The sequence below is a fragment of the Colobus angolensis genome, unplaced genomic scaffold, assembly GCF_000951035.1.
Source record: "Colobus angolensis palliatus isolate OR3802 unplaced genomic scaffold, Cang.pa_1.0 Scaffold6, whole genome shotgun sequence".
In the NCBI taxonomy this organism is placed as follows: Eukaryota; Metazoa; Chordata; class Mammalia; order Primates; family Cercopithecidae; genus Colobus; species Colobus angolensis.
Genome location: NW_012119598.1, coordinates 4,454,520 through 4,481,650, shown reverse-complemented (window position 1 = coordinate 4,481,650; position 27,131 = coordinate 4,454,520). Strand labels below are relative to the sequence as shown.

Here is a 27,131-nt window from a genome sequence, read left to right as displayed (position 1 = left end):
GCCTGTAGTCCCAGCTACTCGGGAGGCTGAGGCAGGAGAATAGTGTGAACCCGGGAGGCGGAGCCTGCAGTGAGCCAAGATCGCCCCACTGCACTCCAGCCTGAGTGATAGAGCAAGACTCCTTCTCCAAAAAAAACAAAAATAGTAATAAAATAAAAAGCTAAGTTATGGCCCTCAGACACTTTAATAAATGCTTAAATGCTTGCTTCATGTTAAACAGAAACTAGTATTATAGCTGAAGTATCAAGGGTGAGTTAGAAAGATATTAAATAAATTTTCTTAGTACCTTTCTCAAATAACCTCCAATCTTTAAATAATTAATTAACATCAAGTTCCTCTTACAATATCTAATATTCACCTATTCATTCTCTGACCACTAAGCACTTTCTTATATTTAACCTAACTCGATCTACATCTTTTTCCATTCTGTCTTCCAAACATTTTGAAACTTTTACCAATAAAGGTGCATCCCCAAAATATTGCTGCTCTCTGTCCATCATTGAAAAAGTCCTCTTATCCTTAGCTCTCGGCTGATTAGAACCACTAATTTAAACACCAGAAAAGGGAAAGACCCTAAGAAATCATGATAGCCATCTACCCACCTTTCTGAAATTGTTGTTTTATAGTTCACTAGTGATGAGCAAGTGTCAGCAGTCTGTCAGTTTATAAGAAACTAAGACCTCAAAGAAGCTCAGGCTAATGTCTTACCTTATTTGGCATCTTTCCTTTGAGATCCATCGCAAGCTTCAGCATATGGTTATTGGTTTTGCCAGGGAATAAAATTTTTCCAGTATAGAGTTCGTATAAGGTGCAACCTACAGACCACATATCTATACCATAGTCATAGCTTTTACCTATAACTGAAAACAAAATCAAAGTTTTAATATATGAGGACAAGGAAAACTGACTACTATTAATTTTTATTTCCACTAATGAGGGGCTACCTTAGCTTGGACTATAATCACAATCTTAATGCCTTAGTTTGACAATTAGTTTTGTGTTCTTTCCCACTAATTCTTAATAGACTCAAACTTAAAAACCTTAAAAAATGGAGGTGTGGGGGAGGAACTTAAAGGGCAAAAGAAAATATGTATTTCTTCTCTTTTCTCATTTCACCTTTGGTGGAAGTGCTAATCAGCCTCAACCAAGGCAACAGGAAAAAACAAAGGTCCCATACAATCCATAAATGTGATAATCAGACCTTGAATAATCAAGAGCAGTCTTCTAAAGTCGAGGATTTTCCACAACTGTTTTGCTACTCTTGCCCGACATGATCAAGACTCCTGTCACAACTACCTTCATTCCACCTGAGGAGGATGAACTTGCTATGGTTCCCTTCCTCATGAATGAACTCGTGCAGCTGCTGAAGTGTGATGGAAAACAGTGCTTAGACATTAAGTATGCGGTTTCCACCACATATGATGGCCCAGGTCAAAGAACATTAAGAAACTTACTGATTTCAGGAGCACGATAAAATCTACTGACAAGATAAGGTGTTATGTCATTATCCGCAACATGTGAAGCCGACCCAAAATCGCAAAGCTTTAAAATAGTTTTTGATTCATTAACCTGCAAAACATTTTTTCAAGGGAATTTAATTCAAGCCAGGAATAATTAATACAAATAAATAAAAATTATTGACTTTTAAAAGTTATATTAATTCCAATACTGACAACAAAGACACTCATTTAAAAGTTCCCTTTCTATTTATTTTTAATTAAATTTCCTATGAAAAGTTAGTATGTATCAAATATTCATTACATTGAGTAGAAACTGTTTTCAGTGAGGAAATGGATACCACAAAGTACATTTAATTTTAACAACTGCATTTTTAAAAGGGTGGGGTACTGAGAGAAAAATCTAATTTTATGAAGCAAAGCATCTTCTAAAAAGACCCTGAATACCTGAATAAAGTAAAGTTTTATTACCAAGGACTCATATTTAAGTTAACTTTCAGTTGCCAGAGAATTACGATGGCAATGAAAGCAGAAGGGTGATTCAGATTAAACTTGGACAAAAACAAAACATTCTTCATCCGAAGCTGCTGTATCATCCCAAATTTAGCAATCACTTCAAGTCTAAAAAATATTAGCCCTTAAATATAAAGAAGGTATTAGTCAAGAAAATGTTAAATATATCTGGCAAAACTGATAAACAGGAACTCTGTATTAGTCGTTTGTTTCTGTTTTCCTTTGTAAATACTTCAACATACACAGTACTAGCCACATCTGCTGAGAAAGGCTGGAGTTGCTCCCATGACTGCTGCCACTCATGAGTCAGAAGCATGTTCAGGATTAACAAGTGAAGATAATTCATATTCCAGAGTCCCTTCCCCCCTTCAAAAGAGACACACACAAATTCCGAGTTGGGACTTGAACTTGGCCTACTGCTCCCACCCCAAAGCAGCATAACACTTTAGCCTTAGGCAGTCTCTGTGGGGAGATTGGACTATTATAAATGACACCCAGAGTTAAGCTATTAATAGGAACAGAAATGATTATTTTTAACTCCCACATTGATTACCATTCTTTTCGTCTTGGGAATCAGAAAAGCAACTTAAAATAGAAAAGTTCTTTTAAAACTTTTTAAAGTATAAGCTGAATTCAGCTACTTAAGCAGTTTCAATACCCAAAGAAAACTTAAGCAGCATTTTAAAATTAGAATCTTATCAGTGGAACTCTTGGGCTGGCTAAAATGCCTTAAATAATAGCAGGGTATCCATACTCATATGCATTTCAGTTTGCTACACAACTTCTACTCCTGCCATGAGGAATGTGGTACTTAAAAACCACACTGATGCCTGAAATCACGAGCTAAAGGCTTTGGATTTTCATTAACGAAAATCAGCTCCATCACTAAGGTCTATTTTTCCCTTCCCCAGGAATAAGGGAAAACATTTCTTAAATGTATATGAAAACCTATACTAGTTTAGCATTAGGTTTTAAAAACAAGAGCTTCTTCTATGACACTGGCAAATGTGTTTTTCTTTAACCTCCACAATGGTTACAAAGATGCTCACTGAAAATGACCTTTTAAATTGTACATGTTTTGTATATTCTTTGACATGAACCATGTATTTCACAATGAAAAAATGAAAAATCGGCCAGGCACGGTGGCTCACTCTTGTAATCCCAGCACTTTGGGAGGCTGAGGTGGGCGGATCACAAGGTTAAGGAAATCAAGACCATCCTGGCCAACATGGTGAAACCCTGTCTCTACTAAAATACAAAAAGTAGCTGGGCGTGGTGGCATCTGCCTGTAATCCCAGCTACTTGGGAGGCTGAGGCAGGAGAATTGCTTGAACCAGGAAGTCACAGGTTGCAGTGAGCCAAGATCGCGCCACTGCACTCCAGCCTGGTGACAGAGTGAGACTCCGTCTCATAAAAAAAGAAAAAAAATTGAGGTAAAAATCAACTATGAAATTGGCCACACAAATTTACAATTCATTTTTAATGCACCTACCATTTCAATGTAATTACTCAGCTCCCCTAACTCCAAGTTACATTAGATATACAATACAATAATAATTCAGACCAAACATAAAAATGGAATGTACCTCACTACTAATGTGGTTGTCTGGAAGGAAATATTTTAAGATATTAAGAAAAAAGAAAAAGAGAAATATGAATTAAAGAGTTTAGTTATTGATAAAAAGTCCTTAAACTTCAATGAGATCACCATTTTTTAAAGAATTTATTTTGGCCAAGTATGGTAGCTCACACCTATAATCCCAGCACTTTGGGAGGTTGCAGCAGGAGGACTGCTTGAGCCCAGGGGTTTGAGACCAGCCAGGACAATACAGCAAGAACTCATCTCTAAAAAAATTTTTTTAAATTAGGCAGTCGTAGTAGCATATGCCTGTGGGTAGTCCCAGCTACTGGGGAGGCTGAGGCAGGAGAACTGCTTGGGCCTAGGAGCCTGAGGTTACAGTGAGCCATTATGGCATCGCTGCACTCTAGCCTGGGTGTCAGAACAAGACCTTGCCTCAAAACAAAACAAAAGAAAAAATAAAAAGTATTTATTTTGTTCTAGCTCCAACAGTTCCCAATAAGGAACACCCTATTAGTCTTCAGGATCTCTCCTAGGCATCAACTGTAGGAGAGGTGATAAAAAGAACCCATTTTAAAAAAATGAAATGCAGAATGTTACCAGAAGATAAGCTGGAATTCTCCAATTTGTGAACACAACCCAAACTGAAGGCCACAAAGGAGGGTGAAGTCATGGGGCCGGGGAGGGGAGGAGTGTGTGTGTGTGTACATTAATCACATCACTGTGATAATATGTATGTATTTCAAAATTTCAAAAACATATACATTGTGAAATCTGCACATTACCACCAGAGGTCATCAGTGGAAGAGGATTAAGATTTCAAAAGGTGAGAACACACGGACACACAGGGGAGCAATACACACTGGGGTCTGTCAGAGGCTGGAAGGTGAGAGGTGGGAGAATCAGGGAAAATGGGTACAAACCCTCCATGACACAAGTTTACCTGGGTAACAAGCCTGCACACGTACCCCTGAACTTAAAAGTTTAAAAATAAAATAAAAAAACTTCAAAAGCGATGCCTTTAAATAGAATACCTAACCACAACTGAGCTTTATAGTGTTTGGGCCCCCAGGAGCCACAGATTAGGGAGCCATAAAATTAGCAAACAGAGGAGTAGGAACACTCTTTATTTCAAAACAGCAACACGTGCAGCATGTTTTTAAGATAACAGAAGAAACTCATTATTACTACATTAAAGAATTCCAGGATTGGTGCATCCTTTAAATCCATCAATGAAAAGAGAAAAAAAGGGACAACTGCACATTTCCTTTTTCTTTATACTTGTCAATAAAATTTCACTGTCCGATTTCCAAGAAAGATAAAAATTATGAGTCACCTGAAATAGGTTATTAATATACTGAACTATGCTTCTGTCATTTCTCATAATAATCATATTGCTAGTAAGAAGTGATACGGATGTATAAGATATACAATGCAGCTTGACTGTTTGACTTACCAGGATATTGTCTGGCTTGATATCTGCATGTAGGATATTGCATCTTTTAAGGAGTTTCAATGCCAGGAACAACTGCTGACTATAGGATCTTACAGCTTTAATATGAAGACCAACATCTTTACCATATTTTTTTAACACCTCTCGTAAGTTCATACTTTTAGGAGAAAATAAAACACAAAAAACAAAATAGGAGTTAAAATGCAAAATGGAAATATAAAAAGGCAAAAACATTTGCAAGCGTAAAGTACAATCAAGTGCAGAATACAAACAATAAAAATACCTAAGAACCGTCCCCACATTTGATAAATTATTTTATACTGAAAGGAGAGCGTATCAAATTGTATGTATATAACACAGTTTCCCAATAAATTCAATTTTCTAAATAAGTACGAAGAAAGATAGGCAAGGTAAAACTCCCATTTCGATTGCAGAATAGATTCACATTTGAAAACACAACAAAGCCATACTGTTGAAGATAAACATTCCTTGAAATATTTCATTTTAAGAGACTCTCTCTGTTGACCTATGGGCTCCATAAGCGTAGTGCCTGGTGTACAGTATAGTCAACTAACGTTTGTAGATTCATGATTCAAAAGACTAGCTGGGATTACGATGGCTCACACCTGTAACACCAACACTCTGGGAGGCCAAGGTGGGCAGATCAATTGAGGTCAGGAGTTCAAGACCAGCCGGGCCAAGATGGTGAAACCCTGTCTGTACTAAAAATACAAAAATTAGCCGGGTGTAGTGGTGAGCACCTGTAATCCCAGCTATTTGGGTGGCTGAGGCATGAGAATCACTTGAACTCGGGAGGCGGAGGTCGCAGTGAGCCAAGACTGCACCACTGTACTCCAGGCTGAGCAACAGAGTGAGACTGTCTCAACAACAACAACAAAGACCAGCTGTTAACCAAAAGTTAAACAACAAAACCAGAGCTGTGTGGATAAAATAAATCAAATACCCAGAAAATCTGTCACAGCATTTATCCAAAATGAGATGGTAAAGATGAAGAAGTTAACTTTTCAATGTAATGCATAGGTTTTGACATTGTACCTGAGAGGCTCGAATACGAGACAAAGATGCTGTTTGTGATAGAAGTGCCTGAAGAGTCGCAGACAATGAAATTTGTCATCAGGATCAGCATCATTAAGTTTTTTCAAGAACTCTAGTTCTTTTAAACCAGTCTTTTGCCTAAAATAAAAAAAACAAAAAACTTGGGTTAAAATTGAATATATATAGAATTTAGGAGCACTACATAATATATTTGCTAGCCCCAGTCTGATGATCAGGTGATGTGTGGGAGAAGTCTGTGTATTTTTTTTTTTTTTTTTTGAGACGGAGTCTTGCTCTGTCGCCCGGGCTGGAGTGCAGTGACCAGATCTCAGCTCACTGCAAGCTCCGCCTCCCGGGTTTACGCCATTCTCCTGCCTCAGCCTCCGGAGTAGCTGGGACTACAGGCGCCCGCCACCTCGCCCGGCTAGTTTTTTTGTATTTTTTTTAGTAGAGACGGGGTTTCACCGTGTTAGCCAGGATGGTCTCGATCTCCTGACCTCGTGATCCGCCCGTCTCGGCCTCCCAAAGTGCTGGGATTACAGGCTTGAACCACCGCGCCCGGCCGAGTCTGTGTATTTTTAAGTACTAATAAATCTACTGAGAAATGATGTCTCTATATATCATTCACATAATACTTTGTATTTAGTCAACTATCATTATCATAGTTAATTTCCAAAATAATCAATGCACAAAACAGAAACATTGAGGAACAAACACATCTTTATTTTGATTTTTAAAAAATTTTGATTTTGCCTGAAGGAATATCAATATTGTATATTTTATCTCAAAACAGGCCAGGCACAGTGGCTCATGCCTGTAATCCCAGCACTTTGGGAGGCGGAGGTGGGTGGATCACTTGAGGTCAGGAGTTTAAGATCAGCCTGGTCAACACAGCGAAACCCTGTCTCTACTAAAAATACAAAAATTAGCCAAGGGTGGTGGCGGGCGCCTATAATCCCAGCTACTTGGGAGGCTGAGGCAGGAGAAGTGCTTGAATCTGGTAGATGGAGGGTTTGCAGTTGAGCTGAGATCGCACCATTGCACGCCAGCCTGGGCAAAAGAGCAAAACTCCATCTCTAAAAAATAAATAAATAAAAAAATAACCCACATCTTGACATTATTTTTAACAAAAATGAAACCACACTGCACACTAGTCTTGGTTCCTTTAAGAATGCAGTAATCGGCCGGGTGCAGAGGCTCATGCCTGTGATCTCAGCACTTGGGAGGCTGAGGCAGGTGGATCACTTGAGGTCCTGAACTCAAGACCAGCCTGGCCAATGTGGCGAAACCCTATCTCTACTGAAAATATAAAAATGAGCTGGGCATGGTGGCAGATACCTGTAATCCTAGCTACTCGGGAGGCTGAGGAAGGAAAATCCCTTGAACCCAGGAGGCAGAGGTTGCAGTGAGCCAAGATCATGGCACTGCACTCCAGCCTGGGTGACAGAGCAAAACCCCGTTTCAAAAAAAAAAACAAAAAAAAAACCAAAACAGAACGCAGTAATGGACGCCTTATCAAATTTTAACACTTGGTTATCTGAGGAAATTCTTGTTACAATTTGTCAACAAGCTACATTTTATGGTGAGCGGCTAAATATAGAAGTTGGGGCTTCCCATCAAAACAAGGCCCTTTCTAAGCCTAGGGCAACCTAAACTTAACACTTATTTTTAACATTTCAGAAACATTAAGTTCATTTTAATACCAGCTCAGTGTGTGGAATTAAAACATACAAGTATGGCAATTAACTATTCTATTGAAGGAAAACATGAACAAATTAAAAAAAGACAGATTCTCATCACTCGGATAAATTTTCACTTTTTTGCAGGTCACCTTAGTGACAGCTAATCAGTATGATCTTTTCATTTCTCTACTCGTCTTAAAATAAAGCAAAGGATGGCATAAGACAGGCAATAGAGAGGAGTTTAAGTTGTTATCGGTGTATATAGTAGGTACTACAATGCACTGAAATGAATTAAAAATAATCAGTCTATTGTTCTAGTACATATAACATATGGCTATAATTTTAAAATCCAGTCAAAACCAACTGTTTCCATTACTTTATAATGGCAATACTTGTTTTACACATTGTATCATGTATCACTTTAAAAAAAAAGTTTGAAAACATGTTCATCTGTAATATCTGTACTGTTAAAGGTTTCCTCCCACGTCTTCTGAACTTACATGAGCTCATTGTTTCTGATGATCTTTACAGCCACTTCTTGGTTGGCTCTTGCATTATCTCTGGCTCGTACAACATTACTGAATACACCTTGCCCAGTGTAGCCATACACATTGTAACGCTTATCTAGGACTTCACCTATGTTCACACCTAAAAAAGCAAATTAAAAAATTAGAATTCTGACTATTAAATAGAATCAGAAAGGAGGAAACACAGTGCAGTCACTTTAAAATTGTGTTAAATCTCTACTATTTGGTTTCCTAGACGCAATGAAGAATCAAAGCCATGCCTCCATGGATCACTCTATAGAGTGTGGTTAGAAGCTGCATACCCACTTCAGATCACTAGAAGAGTTCCTGTTGTTCTATCAACTGCTGATGATTTTAACACTGAGTAAGTTTTTCTAATTGTAGTCCTGCATGACAAATACTGCAAGACTGGCATCCAAAGTTTTCTGTTTGTTGTTTATCTTGGTTTCAGATCAAGACGAGTAAGTGACGTACCCCTTCCTTCTGGAAGACTATCTCATGGCTGAAAATAACTTTGAATAGATTTAGGTTGTACATCAAGACTTTACCTCACCTCCATTTGTGATGCTTCTGGGCTGCTTACAGAGTACACATCAGTTCATGCAGCTGTTGGATGTGCTACACTTTTGAAGGATGGCACTGTGATGTGATTTTTCAGAGTTCTCCAATAATTCTGTGATTGCATCAAGCAGCATGCTTTTTTGCAAGGTGTTACATGAACTCTAAAGTTAATATAAAATGTGAACTTACGATAATAGCCTTCTGCATCGGTCCAGTTATCTCTGAGGTTGGGATTCTCTTTGAAATCTTTTCCGATGCCAGCGGCCCGGAGACGAGCACTCTGAAATTAAAGAGGCACATGAACAGTTTACCCACTTGTCAGACATTTAAAGCACCTCCTTTAAACACAAAAGGGTAACACCAGATAAAATTTAATAAAAACATTTTATTCCAAATTAAATAAACTCTTACTATCACTTATGTAAATCCAACATAGCTGAAACATGAGACCAAAGTATCTTGATTCAAAATAACACTCAAAAAAAAAAAAAGCCCAGTGTAGTGGCTTGTGTTTATAGTCTCAGCTACTTGGTAGGCTGAGACAGGAAGATCACTTGAGCACAGGAATTCAAGGCTGCAGTGAGCCATGATCTCACTAATTACTGTACTCTGCACTATCTCAAAACAAAAGAGAAAAAAAAGAAAATTCAAAACCAGATACAATTTTCTATAGCTGCTATATCATTTGTGTTCTTCCCATACATGGATGAAAGTCACTGGCTGCACTAGTTGACACTATGTGGAAAATTGAAAAATAAGAATATGTGGTACTTCTGATGATTCTTTACTACACCTTACTCTCTGTGATGCCCCGAAGATCCTTCAATATCAACCAAGCAAATGAGTACTGACACCAAAATTGGGTCAATACTCATTTCATTCTCTCCTAATTCATCTATATGTTGGTGCTCCTGTTGCTCTGTGTGTGTGTGTATACACACATATACATGACTATTTATCTTACCACATTTTTATTTTCCCTGTTATGTTTATCTTCTCTACCTCCTCTTACGAAGGCCTCTTATTTCTCAGGTCCTTTGAAATTTATATTGAAAATGTCCCTAAGTTTGACCACGTTTATAGTTTAAGACTTTCCCAACATAATGCATTGATAAAAATTTAAGAAAAAAATGGCAAAATCACCAAAATTTCTTAATCTACTCCTTATAATATTTCCAATTCTTCAATAAATTCTATTAAACCCCAAATCTTTAAGTTCTCAATTACCTGTTAATACAATATAGAGGCCCCAAAGTAGAGTCTATTCTAATGAAGACCTAAAAAATATTGGTATCTCCTTATCTCACCTAACTACCATATGTATGTGTATGTATTTAAATACACAATACTGTACAAATAACTACATTTATCATTTGGTGTTTGACTTTTATAAAGCTCTCAAATTGTTCTGCCATACCTGTCTTAAAATTTGACATTAATTTTAGATTTATAAGATGCAAAACTAGTAGTTTTCAGACACCTTTCACCCACACTGCTCAAAATATTTATTACATTTGTTTTATCCTTCTTTCTCTGTATGTATATACACACCCATGTATTTATTGTATTTTTTTCTGTTTAACAGTTGATTTAAAATTACTTACATCAAAATACGCAGCAAACATATCATCAGATTCTGTAAACATATCAGGTGCCAACAACTTCTTCTGAGATGAACCTTAAAGGAAATTAGCATTAATGTTTGAAAAGTGAAGAGACGATTTAAAACACAAAATAAAATAAATGAATGGAAAGTCATTAATAGTAATTCAAACTTTTTTGCCCTCTTGCACATCAGTTTCCCAATAGTATTCAATTTAGAATCACTTTATTAACATTTAAGATACATAAAGATATTCACTTTTTGGCAACAGAGTGCATTTCAGAAAGTTGAAAGACGGGCTGGGCATGGCCGCTCACGCCTGTAATCCCAGCACTTTGGGAGGCCGAGGTGGGTGGAACACCTGAGGCCAGGAGTTTGAGACCAGCCTGGCCAACAAGGCGAAACCCCATCTTCACTAAAAATACAAAAATTAGTTAGGCATGGTGGCAGGTGCCTGTAATCCCAGCTACTTGGGAGGCTGAGGCAGGAGAATTGCTTGAACCCGGGAGAAGGAGGTTGTGGTGAGCTGAGATCACACCACTGCACTCCAGCCTAGGTGACAGAATTAGACTCTGGCTCAAAAAAAAAAAAAAAAAAAGTCAAAAGACCTAATGTTAACTTTTACTATTCTTAGTTTAAATGAGTAAGCTAATAGCTAATCAATGACTTTATATTAAAATAAAAGCTCACCTTTAAAAAATGTTATTCATTTGCACCTTAAATCCCAAAAGGTTAATATTTCCACTATAGATCTAAATCTCTATGTCTCTCTCCCTTAAAAAGTCCAACAATCCCATACAAAACTTGGCTAAAAAATAAAAGGAGTTTCTAGAAAAAAAAATCCAGTAGCTTTAACCAAATGAACGCATGCTCATTATCACTTACGTTAAGGAAAATGCAAATTAAAACTACAATGAGGTATCATTTTCTGACCTCTGATACTACTAGCTAAACATCCTAAAGTACAACATTCTGTTAACAAGGCTCTGGATAAACAAGCACTCAGAAAGATGGCAAAATGGTATAACCCTTATAAAAGAGTGAAATTTGGTAATATATAGCAAAATTATATATTTACTCCCTCTTCTGACCCAGCAATCCCACTTCTAGGGAACTATCCTAAAACACAGTGGCCAAGAATTAAAGAATGACTTAATGTACAATGCCATTATAATCAGATAGCCAAAAACTGGACACAACTCAAATATCATTAGAAGTCTGACTGAATAAACTATGGCATAGCCTATAAAAAGGAGTGAGGAAAAGCATACTGATCTAAGTATGTGTAGTTTGGTTTTGTGTGTATAGGAAGAATACAACATACACACATACATGCAATAATGAAAGACAAATGTATTATTAAGAAAAAAAAGATGATTCCTAAAAATCAAAAGCAAATGAAAATAAACCTAAACCTGTCAAATTTGTGGCATATCATACAGAGATTTCAAATGATTTTAAAAGACAGAGAATTGTGCCTATACACCTTAGACTGTATTCTAAAAACAAAAAGAACCCCTGAAATTTTAAGCCACAGTTAGTACATTTAGTAACGATAATCGTACTGATGTCTTATGTTTCAAGATAACCTATCAGTAACCATGTTAAGAACTAGATTTTTCACTGTAATAAGACAGAAATATAAAATTTAAATTAATAAGCCCCTATAATCTCAATTTTAAATCGGCAGTATCTGTGTAAACTCCTCCTTTCCAAAAGAGTATCTACTTCCTAACTTTGTCCAGTGAAAAGGCCCAGAAATAACAGACACTAGTGAGTGTCTTGTGATGTCTAAATGGCATTTCCTATTAAATGGAACCAGGGATCCTTGGAGAAATAGCTGATTCTGCTCTGGGCAAGACATGCACAAGATAAACCTGTGGCATCTTGCTAGAACAGGAGTCAGTAAACTATATACAGACTGTGGATGAAATCTAGCTGGCTGCTTCTTTCTGTATGGCCTATTTTTACATTTATAAGTGTTCAGGAGGGGAAAACAGAATACTTTGTGGCAAGTGAAAATTAGATGAAATTCAAATTTTAGTTTCAAAGTTTTTTCTGGAACACAGCTATGCCCATTCATCAATGTACTGTCTGTGGCAGGTTCTGCCCTCCAACAAGTTCACTATATGGAACTATAGAGGAAAAGGCCAATACAATTACTAAAGGCTCAATATTTACTAACTAACCTCTTAAGACAAAAAGTTTGCTGGTCCCTGTTCTAGAAAGTAAGAAAGCTATATTCAATACTAAAGGGCTAGGCCAAAAGGACACGAGAAATCAACTGAAAAAGGGCTGCTTTCCCCAATCCAGTTAGACCAATCTGAGCTTCAGAAAGAAAAAATAACAGCATCAGATAGAAACACATCAAGCACATAATGACACCAAACGATGAACACCTAACACAACAGCCAAAATCTCATTAGATATTGCTGGAGGTTGCTAGAGCACCAACTCTATTCTAAAAACTGGTAAACAAAGTAAATAATTAACATGTATTTACCCTGCCTTTCCTGTACAAACTATCTTTTGGGGTAACCAAAAAGTGGAAACTTCTTTTATTTAATGTTTTTAAATATTGATGTTCTTAACTGATAGAGATACAGACAAGTACTTACGGGGGAATAAAATCATAATTGGATTTACTTTAAAATAGCAAGCAAAACAAAAGGTAATGAACATGTGGGAGTTCAGTATACTATTCAGGATATCTGAACTAATAAAAACACATTTATAGAGAACATTTGTAGGGACACATTTAATGTTATGTTACTGCAATACTGAGCAGAAGCAACATGTCTAATTCCTTTTACTTTTCCCAATCCCACCCCAAATAAGGTCCCTTATTATAAACTTACAGAGCTAAAAATTCAGAGAAAAGCGTCGCCAGGACAAAACTCTATCTTACCATTATTCTGTTCAACTGTCATTAGATTATGCTTGGCTTTCACTGAGGCCTCAAATGTATCAACATTTTCCCGTTCATACTCTTTAACATCAGCAGCTACTCGCTCCAGAATGTCATCTGGAGATGGTGATCGTGTTCTCGTACTGCTCTGGGGGCTGCTTGGTTCAGATGGCACAGACATATTGCTATCTTCTGCAAGGTATTTATATTTCTGTAATAACAATACAGAAAATAATACTTCCATAAAATTGGATGCCATCCAAATACATTAATTGCTAAGAGTTGCTGCAGTGAAAAGTTAAGAGAATGTATCAAATAATGTAACAAACCAAAAAGCATTTATACCTTGGGGTTCAATCAAATCCACAATCCCTTATGTAATTTCTAAATTCACAAAAATCTGAAAAAGTTTTTCTTTGGTGCACATTCATCAGGTGGCAACACTTCACCTTATCAGATGAGATACCATTTATTGTCTTATTTTCTCCCAAGTGTGACTATTATAGAATGCCTCACTGTAGAAATACTAATGTGTTTGATTATGGGGTCTGCTGCAGACCCCACTGATGGCACAAAATAGATGCACCGTAACACCTTTCTAAAACTCAAAATGTCTGAGTTCTGAAGCACATACGGCCCCAAGGGTTGGAGGTAAGGGGCTGTGGACCTGAGCAAGAACAAAAAAAGATTCATCCACATCTTCAGGGATATGAGTTTATTAACTACAATTTTACCAGTGTCCCAGAAAAGTAAGCTTCCTCTGGAATTAGTTTTGCCCTACTTCCTTTCTGGTGATGCAAGTTCTCTCCTTCACTCCAACGTGGCATACTATTACCTGATTTACAGTTTGCTATGTGTGTTTAGGTAAGCTGCCACAGCTGTTTTCTCCTTTTCTCTTCTGAGGAAGAGCTGACAACCTTCCAAGTCAGCAAACTTTATAATTAAATGACTATATCAAGATCTTTGTACAACATTCTTTACCCACCCAATCTTCTTCATCATCTGGCTCTAGTCTTAAAATTATTTTTCAAATGTTTCATTTAAACTACCACATTCACATTACAAAACTTGCCATTACTAGATATTAAAATATTTACTTTATTCATAGTAATATGCATAATTTTTTGTTAAATAAAATTCCTCCAGTTTATTCTATACTCATACATGTTCATTAACTTAAAAAGAAAGCAAACCTCAAATTCTTATTTATTACAGAAGAGGTTTATATCAGAATTCTATGTATAAACAACCAGAATTCTACGCATAACCAACAAAGAGCAACCATCTCAGTTTTAGTAACTAAAAAAATGATCATTTTGTCAAATCTCACGAAGATAATTTTATATATACTCTCCTTTTCTAAGGACCTGTTAAAGTGTTATTAATGTTACTTTTTTGTTAAAGCAAAAAAATCTTTATTTTACAACAACGATTATTTTTCATTAAAATCACATACCTGAACAATTGCCTGCCTTTGGATTCTTCTCTGTTCTATCAGGGCTTCTTCATCTTCTTCCTCTACATCAAAGTCTTCAAGGCTTAAAGAAAAATTCAAACACCCTTAGAGATTCTAAAACCATACCCCTTCTACATTTTAAAGACAGGAAAATGTAGGTATCAGTAAGTTAGAGCAAAAGTCTTAAGTCATATTACCCGTATTTCCAAACCATCTCAGTTAACTGCCTGGTTTGGAATGCAGGGAAGTAACCTAACTTTGTCTCTGTTTTCTTCTCATCTATTTCATGGCACCAAAATCGGGAATAACTCCAGGTTTACAAAAGTTACCACTAGTTTTTCCATGACCTTAGTGAAGTCACTTTACCTCTCTAGCCTTAGTTTTCTCACAGCAAGGGTAAGATAAGTAAATTGCTACCTTTTCTGGATGTCAGAACTGTCTGAAAGCTCAAGAAAGCCACAGCCGTTATTTCTCTATCAAAAATGCACATGCAAATATTTGCAAATAATCTTAAGGGGAATGTGGCTCTACTCCGAAACATTACTCTCAACCCTCCGCACCTATCCCGCAAACACCAGCCTCCACAATCTTTACGATCCTTCCCAGTGCAACGTTTTCAATGATCCCACTTGCTGAATGTTTGCTGCAGAATAGGCAAACTACACTCTGATTATATCAGAAACTATGTAGAATGCCCTTCCCCAATCCAACTTTCTTGATCACCTGGTTTTAGTCAGGGGTTTTCATCCTTAGCATGATTTATTTTCGGATATGGATAGGTGTGTGTGTGTGTGTGTGTGTGTTGGGGGCGGTTATCCTGTACATTGTAGAATGCAGTATCCCTGGCCTCTAGCCAACAATCGCAACAAGAAATGTCCTCAGACATGTCCCCAGGGAGGCAAATAACCTCCTGTTGAGAATGGCTCTAGAGTTGTCCCATTTAGTTTTGAGATATTCCACTTAGACAATCAAGTTTGCATTTTATTTATTTTTGTTTTTTGAGACAGGGTCTCACTCCTTTTGCTCAGGCTGCAGTGCAGTGGTATGATCACAGCTCACTGCAACCTCCTCCCCCCAGGGTCAAGCGATCCTTCCACCTCAGCCTCCTGACCACAGGTATGTACCACCAGGCCTGGCTAATTTTTTTATTTTTTGTAGAGACAGGGAAAAATGTCCCCACAATTGTAACAGACACTTGAAATGCTTCTACATTTTCACATTGTAACAAGGACACCCACCACAAAATAGCCTCAATTGCAAAGTATGTATCATCTAACACAAACTCAAAGGTCTAAACTTTGGCCAGGCGCGGTGGCTCCCACCTGTAATCCCAGTACTTTGGGAGGCCAAGGTGGGCAGATCACGAGGTCAGGAGATCGAGACCTTCCTGGTTAACAGGGTGAAACCTCATCTCTACTAAAAATACAAAAAATTAGCTGGGCTTGGTGGTTGGCGCCTGTAGTCCCAGCTACTCGGGAGGCTGAGGCAGGAGAATGGTGTGAACCCGGGAGGCGGAGTTTGCAGCAAGCGAAGAGCGCACCACTGTACTCCAACCTGGGTGACAGAGAGAGACACTGTCTCAAAAAAAAAATAAATAAATAAACTATTACAGAAAATTCCTCCCAAAATCTGGTAACTCTAGCTCTGCATTTTATTAGTGTTCATAATAAAAACAAAGGGTAGGTTCACAATAAAATGAAGGCCTAATATGCACTCCAGCCAAAGCTGAAACACCTAAATTCAGAAAACCACTTACTAACTCTGATACAACCTACACAATATTCACAAAAGACTAACTTTTACATTCAGAGCCAAATTAATGGAGCCACTTATAATAATATTTAGGTGGAAATTAACAATTTCCAGGCCAAATAAGACTTCTCTAAACTGGAAAAACAAAGTTATGGGAAAGTTCTATTCTTACTTATCATCAGATGAAGATTCCTGCTCAACTTTCATTCCTTCAGAAAGACTTCCTTTAAATTTATCTTCCTTTACTTTGCTTCTGCTCCTTCGTCTACGACCACCCCGTGATCGAGACCGCCTTCTCAAGCGTGATCTGCTCCTCCGACCTCTGTCCCTATTTAAAGGAGAAGAAAAGACAGGTATACATTTTTTTACATGTCAAAGTGGGAAAAGGCATGTATGTGTGGGCACAGGGGATACATAGAAATTCTACTTTCTACTCAGTTTTGCTGTAAACCTAACACTCTTCTAAAATATAGTCTATTTTTTAAACAGGTCGTTTGAAAATTTTAAGAAAAAGAACAGAACATCAGAAAGACTGAGATAATCAGCTTAGCTGAAGGTAACTAAAACATAACCATTCCTTGTCAAATTCTGAACTAAGAAATTATTCCCATGGATATGAACTTGAATTTAAATGTAAGCTCTATGGGGATAAATACCTGTTTCTTTGTATTCTTATAGCATCAATGTTGTGTACACAAGCACTGGAGTGAAGGGAGAGACTGAAAAGGGGCAAAAGAGAACTTGGAATGATGAAAACGTTCTCTAACTTGAGTGTGACTTATGCGTCTGTCAAAATACACACAACTTTACACTAAAAAGCATTTTACTTTATGTAAGTTATATGTATGTTTCAATGAGCTCAACTTAAAGAAATCTTACTAAAATGAGAGCAAACGAGTACTTACCAAAAAAAAAAAAAAACAAAACAAAACTGGGGGCCAGGTGCGGTGGTACACACATATAATCTCAGCACTTTGGGAGGCCAAGACATGCAGGGAGCTCGGGAGTTTGAGACCAGCCTGGGCAACATGGTGAAACCCCATCTCCACAAAACATACAAAAAAATCAGCTGGGTGTGGTGGCACATGCTTATACTCTCAGCTTCTTGGGAGGATTCCTTGAGCCCAGAAGGTTGAGGCTGCAGTGAGTCGTGACTGTACCACTGCACTCCAGCCTAGGCAACAGAGCAAGATCCTACCTCAAGAAAGAAAAGAAAAGAAAAGAGAAGGAAGAGGGGAGAGGGGAGAGGGCAGAGGGGAGAGAGAAAAAGGAAAGAAGGGAGGGCAGGGGTGGAGTGGAGTGGGGTGGGGAGGGGAGGAAAACCCTCAGGCAAGGAGAATGTCAAGAGATATGATAGCAGAGATGAGAAGAAAACCCTGGAATGTGCAGATTGGAGTAAAGAATAGTAACAGATCAAATTGAACTGAATATTGGTCCAACACGAACACACAAGGTAAATCAGAAACAGAACATGTCACAACACTCCCAGAAAGCCTCAGGAATTGGAGACTCCCTATGCTCCGCAAGATGGTGTGAGGTAACAGCTGAAGACAGAATTGGTTGAAAGCCTTTATAAACAGCCAGACTCCCCTCCCCAACTCAGTGGAAAACGTCAACCACTCCCTTCGCATTCTAGCAGAACAGTTAAGATTTACTTTCTAGGGAAGTGTTGGCTATTCCAGATGCTGAGAGGTACACACCAAAAATAGAGGGATTATAAGGAAGTTTACATTATGAAGAAAGAGAACTCTACTGGTAGCCAGGTCTATTTCCCAGGAGGAGATGAAAGGATTCTGGAAAACTCATAGCCTAAGTAAATACATCTACAGTCACTGATATCCAAAAATATCTAATTACTCTGAAGTGATAACCACTAGCTGACAAATTCTACACTGTCACAATAGAAGAAAAATCCCATTCAGCTTTCTGAGTACCTAAATATTAAGTCAGAAGAGGCAGCAATGAAGGGTCCAGCTGTGTGAGAAAAGTCTTCAAATGAAAAGGTAAACATGCAGCAAAAGGAATCTAGGAAGAAATAAAATATAGCAAAGAAAACCATAAAGAACAAAAATCTCACAAAATAACCTCGCTATTGTCTGAGAGATAAGAAATACTGTTTCTGGAAAACAAGAATAAAACATTAATATACGGAACAATACGGAAGGTACAACTGGAAAAAAACAGAAAGAAAACCAAAAAAAGCACAAAAATTTCCCAGAAGGCCATAAACTCCCTGCTTTAAAGGCCCTATCTAGTAATTAGCAAAATAAATGGGGATAAAGATCTCAGAACACAAGAAATTTTTTATAAAAAGGGAAGAGAGAAAAAAGTAAGTTGTAAGATCAGCTTGGAGCCAGAAGACTAGCAGTCTCAGAAGGAAGGTCCTCTCTGCCCTCCTCCCCTGACTATTTGCTCAGCAATGAATACATACATGATCACAACGATTATACTGACGCTAGAAGAACAAAAGGTGTGATGAAAATAGGCAAAAGAGAAACATGGGTGAGGGGTGGTATTAAAAACCCTCATTGTGGCTGTGTGCGGTGGCTTATGCTTGTAATCCCCGCACTTAGGGAGGCCGAGACGGGCGGATCACTTGGGGTCAGGAGTTTGAGACCAGCCTGACCAACATAGTGAAACTCCATCTCTATTTAAAAAAATACAAAGAAAAAAAAAAAAATTTTAGCCGGGCATGGTGGCACGCGCACCTCTGTAGTCCCAGCTACTTGAGAGGCTGAGGCAGGAGAATTGCTTGAACTCGGGAGGTGGAGGTTGCAGTGAGATCGCGCCATTGCACTCCAGCCTGGGCAACAGAGTGAGACTTTGTCTAAAAAAAATAAATAAATAAAACCCCTCATTGTCCAGAGTGTACTCAGACCATGCATTTCCACTTCTAGGAGTACAGCATACAAAAATTCTGAGAGATGTAGAGATGACTACAATATAATCCTTTGTTTTTTAAGAATTACATTCATTTATTACTTCAATTAAAAATGTTAAAAAATTGGCAAATACCCATTTGTTTTATATCAAAATATTTTATGTATGTATGAATTTTAAAAAATGATTCCCTGCTTTATAAACCACCTTTTTAACCTACTACTGACTACATATGCTTCAGATAAAGTGGTTTCTATGGCAAATTAAATAGGCCTTGGCCAAAGTCTACAGTAACTATCAATATGCAAAATTAATATAAAATGATAAGAAACTGGGCTACATATTTACTACTATATGATCTACCTTGCTGGTTTAAAAAAAAAAAAAAAAATCCCTAAGCCTGGCTCATTTAATATTTATCTCTTATAAAAGAGAGAAAAAAGTCCTACTCTTAAAAGATTAATTTTATTGCATCTTAAATGAGCAATGATTTGGTTAAAATTCAAAGGAAACGACATAAAAGAAAACCCACGTGTAAAGACTGCTGGTAAAAGGAAACTATGGGAACATAACTACGATTTTTCAGAGAAAACTGGTCTAAAACAAAACCTACCAACTGAGCTCACTGGTGGTTTAAAAACATTTCACAAGGATGAAATGTCTTTACCTTCTCCGAGGAGACCTGCTTCTTCTTCTTGGAGACCTGCTACGTCTGAGTGGGGAACGAGACCTCCTTCTAATGGGAGATCTACTTCTTCTTCGGGTTGGAGACCATCTATTGATGGGGCTGGCATCTTTTGATCTTTCACGTCTGCTGAGGATATCATCTCGAGGTCGTGTTCTTAAGGGGATCAAATGCAAGTTAAAAGAAAAATAAATCAAAGTAAATGATTTTTTTCTATATGCAAGGAATATCTGTTTAAAAAAGGCACACTAGCCTAAAGAGAGTGAACTCTGATTAATGTATTTTGTAACAAAACGTACTCAGATGGTCACAATGACATTTTGGTGTTATTGTAGGCAAACAATGAAAGGTCTTATTTCCTCTGGTCCCACAATTTGAAGAATTACTAAAGGTTATTCACACTGGTAAAGTCACTGATTCTAATTTCAAAGAAACAACCCAAATAAAACCTGCCCACGTGAGTATAATATTCTATTTACTCAAATATCCCATTTCCATTGGTCCATTGATGACTTTTTCTTTCTTTCTACATCTTGACATTTCTCCAATTAAGGATCTTTTTTTTTTTTTTTTTTTGAGACAGGGTCTAACTCTGTCACCTAGGCTGGAGTGCAGTGGCGCAAACATGGGTCACTGCAGCCTTGACCTCCCAGGCTCAGGCAATCCTTCCATTTCAGCCCCCCTGAATAGCTGGAACCATTAAGGGCATGCCACCACACCTGACTAATTTTGTTTTGTAGTGATGGGGTCTCGCTATGTTGCCCAGGTTGGTCTTGAACTCCTGGCCTCAAGTGGTTCTCCCTTGGCCTCCAAAAGTGCTGAGGTTACAGGCGTGAGCCACCATGCCTCGCCAAAAATCTTATTTTTAATGTCAAGTATAATAGGCCAGGCACAGTGGTTCACACTTGTAATCCCAGCACTTTCAGAGGCTGAGGGAGGATCACCTGAGCCCACGAGGTTGAGGCTGCAGTAGCTGTGTTTGTGCCATTGCAGCCCAGGTGACAGAGTGAGAACTTGTCTCAAAAAACCAAAAACAATAGCTAGGTGTGGTGGCTCACACTCGTAATCCCAGCACTTTGGGAAGCTGAGGCAGACGGATCACTTAAGCTCAGGAGTTTGAGACCAGCCTGGGTAACGTGGCAAAACCCTATCTCTACAAAAAATATAAAAATTAGACAAGTGTGGTGGCATGTGAATATAGTCCCAACTACTAAGGAGGCTCAACTGGGAGGACTGCGTGAGTCTGGGAGGCAGAAGTTGCAGTGAGCAGAGATCATGCCACTGCACTCCAGCCTGGGTGACAAGAGTGTGACCCTGCCTCCAGCCTCCCCAAAAAAACCCAACAAAAACCCAACTTTTCAACACTTATCAAACAAGTACCTTTCAGTGAGTTTTACTCCTTTAATGTGATATTTGTATTACAACAGGCCTTTCTACAGCTTAATTTTTCAAAACCGGTTTTGAACATTTCTTAATGTTATTCCAGGTTTGGACACAACTATTCAATCTGAACAGTCAGACTGTAAATAGATTTGTCTCCATAATCAAATAATAACATTACAGTATTTTCCTAATTTATTATTATTTTTTGAGATGGAATTTAGCTCTTGTTGTCCAGGCTGTAGTGCAGTGGCTCGATCTCGGCTCACTGCCACCTCCGTCTCCCGGCTTCAAGCGATTCTCCTGCCTCAGCCTCGAGTAGCTGGGATTACAGGCATGAGCCACCACGCCCAGGTAATTTTGTATTTTTAGTAGAGACAGGAGTTCTCCATGTCGGTCAAGCTGGTCTCGAACTCCCGACCTCAGGTGATCCACCTGTCCCAGCCTCCCCAAAGTGCTGGATTACAGGCGTGAGCCACTGCACCCAGCCTTCCTCATTTAATAAAAACCTAAAAACACAACCTGTCTCGCATGTTTCAGCACAGTATACTGAACCCAAGAATCTTTCTCTGATCCAGCCAAAATGAGCAAGGTAGACTTTGACTCAGATCTGCAGTGCTTACTTCTTGGTAGTGCTTTCTTGATAGGGTCATCTGAGGAAACTCTTTTATTTAATCTGCTCACCCACACGCACAGTCTCAAAGACCAGTTAAAAAATATAAACGGGCCAGGCACAGTGGCTCATGCCTGTAATTCCAACACTTTCGGAGACCAAGGCAGGCGGATCACCTGAGGTCAAGAGTTCGAGACCAGCCTGGCCAACATGAGGAAACCTTGCCTCTACTAAAAATACAAAAAAAGAAAAAAAAAAAAAAATTAGCAGGGCATGGTGACACGCGCCTATAGTCCTAGCTACTTGGGGAGGCTGAGGCAGGAGAACTGCTTGAACCCAGGAAGCGGAGGTTGCAGCGAGCCGAGACTGCACCACTGCACTCCAGCCAGGCAAAAGAGCGAGACTCCGTCTCAAAAAAAAAAAAAAAATAAAAGAAAAATTAAAAAAATGGTAAAAAAATATATTAAATATTGGTAAATCTTTTAAATTATTAAAAAAAAGAAAAATAAAGAAAATAAAAATGTTCATCCTCACTAGCCATCTAAGAAATTTCGATTAAAACAATTTTTGGGTTTTTTTGTTTTAAGGGTGACAAAATACTATATGGTATCCTAGTAATAAAGGTCTTCCTAAACTTTCCTAATAAAGTTTCAGGAAGAAGGGCCGTTTACGTAGTCATACAAGTAGAAATTGATCTAACTTTCCTGGATGGAAATTTAGCAGTAACTTTCTAAAATGCAAATGTATATACCCTGAGACTTTGCAAGTCCACTTTTATGAATCTATTCTATAAAGAAACCTCACACACAACCAATGGACATCTTTGCATATAATAGTGAAAAATCGGAACCAGCCTAAATTTTTCATCAGTTTCAATAGGAGAATGATATTGTAATACATTTACAATGAAATACCAGTTGCTGTTAGGCAGAATGAAAAAGAATCTATATGTTTTGTCACAGAAATGTTTCCTGAAAAAAGCCACATGTGAGTATGAATGACTCCAGTTTCGTTAAAAAAAAAAAAAAAAAAAAATCCCTCATATCCATGTTATTGTCTGTGCAAAGAAAGAGCTAAGAGAACATACATTTCTAAGGAGTAGTAGTGGAGAAATGAAAAGGGAGCCAATTTACAGGCTTATTTGGATTTCTCTTTAATAAGTATGCACCACTTCTATAATTAAAAAAAAATTTTTGTTTCAAATACTCAGCTCTAGTCTTTAATAAACTCCTCAGAATTTGCTCTTCAAACTGAAAGCAAACTGAAAGACCACCAGGATAATTAAGAAGCACTTGAGATAACAGAATCAGTAAAACTAATAACTGCCTCAATCCAGGAAGCCAAAGGAAAAAGAGGCTATTTAATTACAGTGCCAACAAGACTCTCTTAAGACACAGTACTTGGAAATAAAATTTGAAACTTCTCTGAAAATATGATGACTTCACTTTCAGGGTCAGTTTGTATTTATACCCATTCACAGAAAACATTAATATGAACACAGTAAATGGCTAGGAATTAATAACATCCTTACACAGTATAAGCCAATATTCTTTTCATAAGCAAAACCTGGCTGGCAATTTCATAATATGTAAACATTAAATATAAAAGATATTAAGAAATCAGTTTCTAAAGTAGTTTAAGTGGTATAAACACTCCTCCCTGCAAATACTTTCATTCTATGATCCTAGGTAAATTATATAAATTATCTGATTCTATTTCTTCATTTATAAATTAGGTATGAGAGCCCCTTCACCTGATGAGTTAAGATAATCACATGAAGACTTATAAGAACTAAGACAATATATTATTCAAATAGTACAAAATAATTTTTTATACCATTCTTCTTAAGCTTAAGAGATACTACTTGTCAACAATGAGATTATATGTATTACAAAATTTTCCATTTTAATTATACCTTGGGGACCAAAAAATGTTGGTATTGGTTTCTATTTATACTGTTAAAATTTAAAACTCATGAAAATACAAGAGAATGAACAGAACACAATTGTTAAACTGATTACCTTTCCCCCTTTTCAAAAAGTTTCAGCCTACCACTGTTCAAGGAAGTAATAATCCTCTCTCTGTACGCTCCCAATGAAGATTTATCAGTCAAATTACATGGATTCAAAGGAGTGCCTTAGCAAACTAGGTATTAAATCAAGAATGTGAAAAAAAAACCCAATTCTATCATCAAGCTCAGTATTTGTTAAACACCTATAATTACAATACTCACTGACAAAAGTGCGAATATTAACATGGTTAATGGACTGGATTACTTAAAATTATGAAACTCATTACTACTTCACTTATTTTTATTTTTACTTACTACTTCATTTTTAATTGTCCACAAGTTCTAGTTTTCCGTTTAAAATCTCATGCACTGGTAAAAAGCTTTAACATTTTGTAAACAAGTTACCTTGGAGAAGAAAGTCGTCTTCTCTCTGGTTCTCTTCGTTTTCTTTCTAAGGATCGGCTCTTGGCTCTTCTGCCAGGAGACAGTGTTCGAGAGGGAGATTTGCTCTGCTTAGATCTTCTATCATTGAAAAGTGGAGACCTGCTTCTTCTTGATTTATCACGTGGTTTTGGAGACAAACTTCTTCTTTTAGGACTACGACCAGGTCTTCTACTGGGTGACCTATTTTCCTTCCCAGATGAAGCATCTTTAGAGGGAGATTTAATTGGCTTCTTTTCTTTATCAGTTTCAGACCGTTTTGATTTTCTCTCTTTGGACCGTGACCTTCCGTCTTTGGATTTACCTCTTAAATCAATCGGGGATCTGGATTTTTTACATCGATCGCGACTTCTACTTTCATTTACAATTGGGGATTTTTTCCTATCTTTTGATTTACTTTTATCTTCAATTTTAACCTTATCATCAGCAGGAGATCTGGCCTTACCAATTTTCTCTTGAGAGCGCCTTCTAAGGATAGGGGATTTTGATTTCCTTGCTTGGTCTTGAGACTTACTTCTTTTGGATGGGCTTTTCGATTTTTTCCTCTCCTTTGACTTGCTCCTAGTTGTCTTCTCTTTAACGATTTCAATACCCCCCTTACTTTTCTTTTTATCAGACCTATGTCTAGTCCGTTCTTTGGATCTGCTTTTACTTCGTTTTTTTGTAGTATTTTTATTGTCCACAAGTTCAAGTTTCCCCTTTGTACTTGAAGATCTAGTACTAGACCTATTTCCATTTCTTGCCTTCTCATGAATCTCCCCCTCTTCTTCAGAGCCAGACTCATAACCTTGCAAAATGAGCCCCATGCCAGATTGGACCTTTCCTTCCATTAACTCATTATCAAGTTCGGCCTTAATCAAGGCTCTCTGTTTTTCCAAGTCTTCTAGCAAAGCTAAATCATCAAGTTTAGTTCTTTTTGCTGGAGACATACCCTCTTTATCAGAAGCATCGATAACCTCTTTTCTTTTGTGTTTCTTGTGTTTATGCTTATGTTTATGTTTTTTATCCTTATCTTCTTCTGAGGAATGTTTATGTTTCTTATGTTTACTTCTGTGTTTATGCTTCTTTTTTTTGTGACGACTGTGCTTATTTTGAGACTGGTCTTCTGATACTTCTCCATTTTCTTCATTTACACTCTTTTCAGAATTAGCATCTTCCATCCTATAAATATATCAAACACACTTTAAAATCATATCATTTATCAAGTATTCAAAGAGTCATAACAAAATAACAGCAATGAAAAAATACATCTCAATGTAATACACGAAGTCAGTCACTAAAATTTTTTCAGAACAGCTTCAGACATTTTATTTCAAAGAAGGTCTATGCAAGAACTGAGTTGGATAGTGACACAACTTTATTGTGTTTCTAATGGTTGAACTCACCAAAAGTGTTAGAGGAAATCACTAATGGAGTGAGCTTAAAAATTACAGGTTAGAGGAAAAAGGGAACAACAAACCAGGCACAGCAAAACCTCATTAACATTGATTTAGTTCAAGGAGCCACTCAGTAACTTAATTTTTAAACCAACATTTCTCACACATTAACAACCAAAGGGCCCATTTTCTTTTTTAATAAGACCTAATAACTATTAACATACACTGGAAGACTAATCTTCTCCACTTGAAATTCATAAAACTTGGTGTTGCTACAATAAACCCAGCAGGTCACTTGTTTTGAGCGGATTTCATCTTACACCTTAAAAACAAAACTCTAGAGCCAATACTGAGCACTCAATCAGAGTGCACTGGCAGCTGATACTGATGATGGTGATAGTATAAACACATCCTCAAAAGTTAAATCTTCAAAGAGAACTAAACCAGAAGTGAGGACTCTAGATTTGTAGTTGCCACTAAGCAATCATATGACATTTGGTTGAACCACATGGAAGGGTCTTTTGTAAGTCAACAAGTCTAATATCAGCAATTTAATATAGTTCAACCCAATACTCATTCAGCAAGTGATTTAATCTCTCTGAATTTCAAATGAGAACTCAGTTTCCCAAAATACATTCACATTAACAGATGCTTTGGAAATAAATAATAAAGTGGGGGATTCTGTGCTTAAATGTTTGGCTTACGCTGAGTTAAAGAGTTCATGATTCTAAATTATTTTATCAAGTCCTTGGTGTTTAATAATCCGAGGTTAAATACTGGGTCAAAAACATTATTTAACCTTCTCTTTAAAAGTTACTCCATAATAAACCATCATCCTAGAATATCAGACCAAAAGTGGCCTTAAATTATCTAGATTCAGGCCATCATACTATTTTTGGAGAAAGCTATGGTTTATTTTGTCAGGTCTTCATATTATATACTCCTGTACTTTTAGTAAGTTTATCCTTTCAACCTAAGAATTCATCAGTCTACTCAGAATCTCTTTAACATTTGAAAAAAGCTCACCAACTACAAGTAAGCATTAAGCCAAGTGGCAGGAAAACAGATGTACAAGCCAGGTGTGGTGGCTCCCGTCTGTAATCCCAGCACTTTGGGAGGCTGAGGTGGGCGGATCACCTGAGGTCAGGAATTCAAGACCAGCCTGACTAACATGGTGAAACCCTGTCTCTACCAAAAA

At 37.5% G+C, this 27,131-nt stretch overlaps 1 protein-coding gene across 1 annotated transcript in view; it reads right to left on the bottom strand.

Moving 5' to 3' along the window:
• PRPF4B (pre-mRNA processing factor 4B) overlaps positions 1 to 27,131 on the bottom strand; it is a 47,147-nt gene that overhangs the window by 4,441 nt on the left and 15,575 nt on the right. The window contains exons 2-13 of the mRNA XM_011962619.1: positions 24,522 to 25,718; positions 20,095 to 20,268; positions 16,720 to 16,875; positions 14,796 to 14,877; positions 13,340 to 13,550; positions 10,433 to 10,506; positions 9,018 to 9,108; positions 8,241 to 8,388; positions 6,059 to 6,196; positions 5,006 to 5,159; positions 1,455 to 1,569; positions 709 to 860 (exon numbers count right to left, since the gene is read on the bottom strand). Of these exons, the coding sequence (XP_011818009.1) occupies positions 709 to 860; positions 1,455 to 1,569; positions 5,006 to 5,159; positions 6,059 to 6,196; positions 8,241 to 8,388; positions 9,018 to 9,108; positions 10,433 to 10,506; positions 13,340 to 13,550; positions 14,796 to 14,877; positions 16,720 to 16,875; positions 20,095 to 20,268; positions 24,522 to 25,718 (2,692 nt within the window). The remainder of the gene's footprint in view (positions 1 to 708; positions 861 to 1,454; positions 1,570 to 5,005; positions 5,160 to 6,058; positions 6,197 to 8,240; positions 8,389 to 9,017; positions 9,109 to 10,432; positions 10,507 to 13,339; positions 13,551 to 14,795; positions 14,878 to 16,719; positions 16,876 to 20,094; positions 20,269 to 24,521; positions 25,719 to 27,131) is intronic.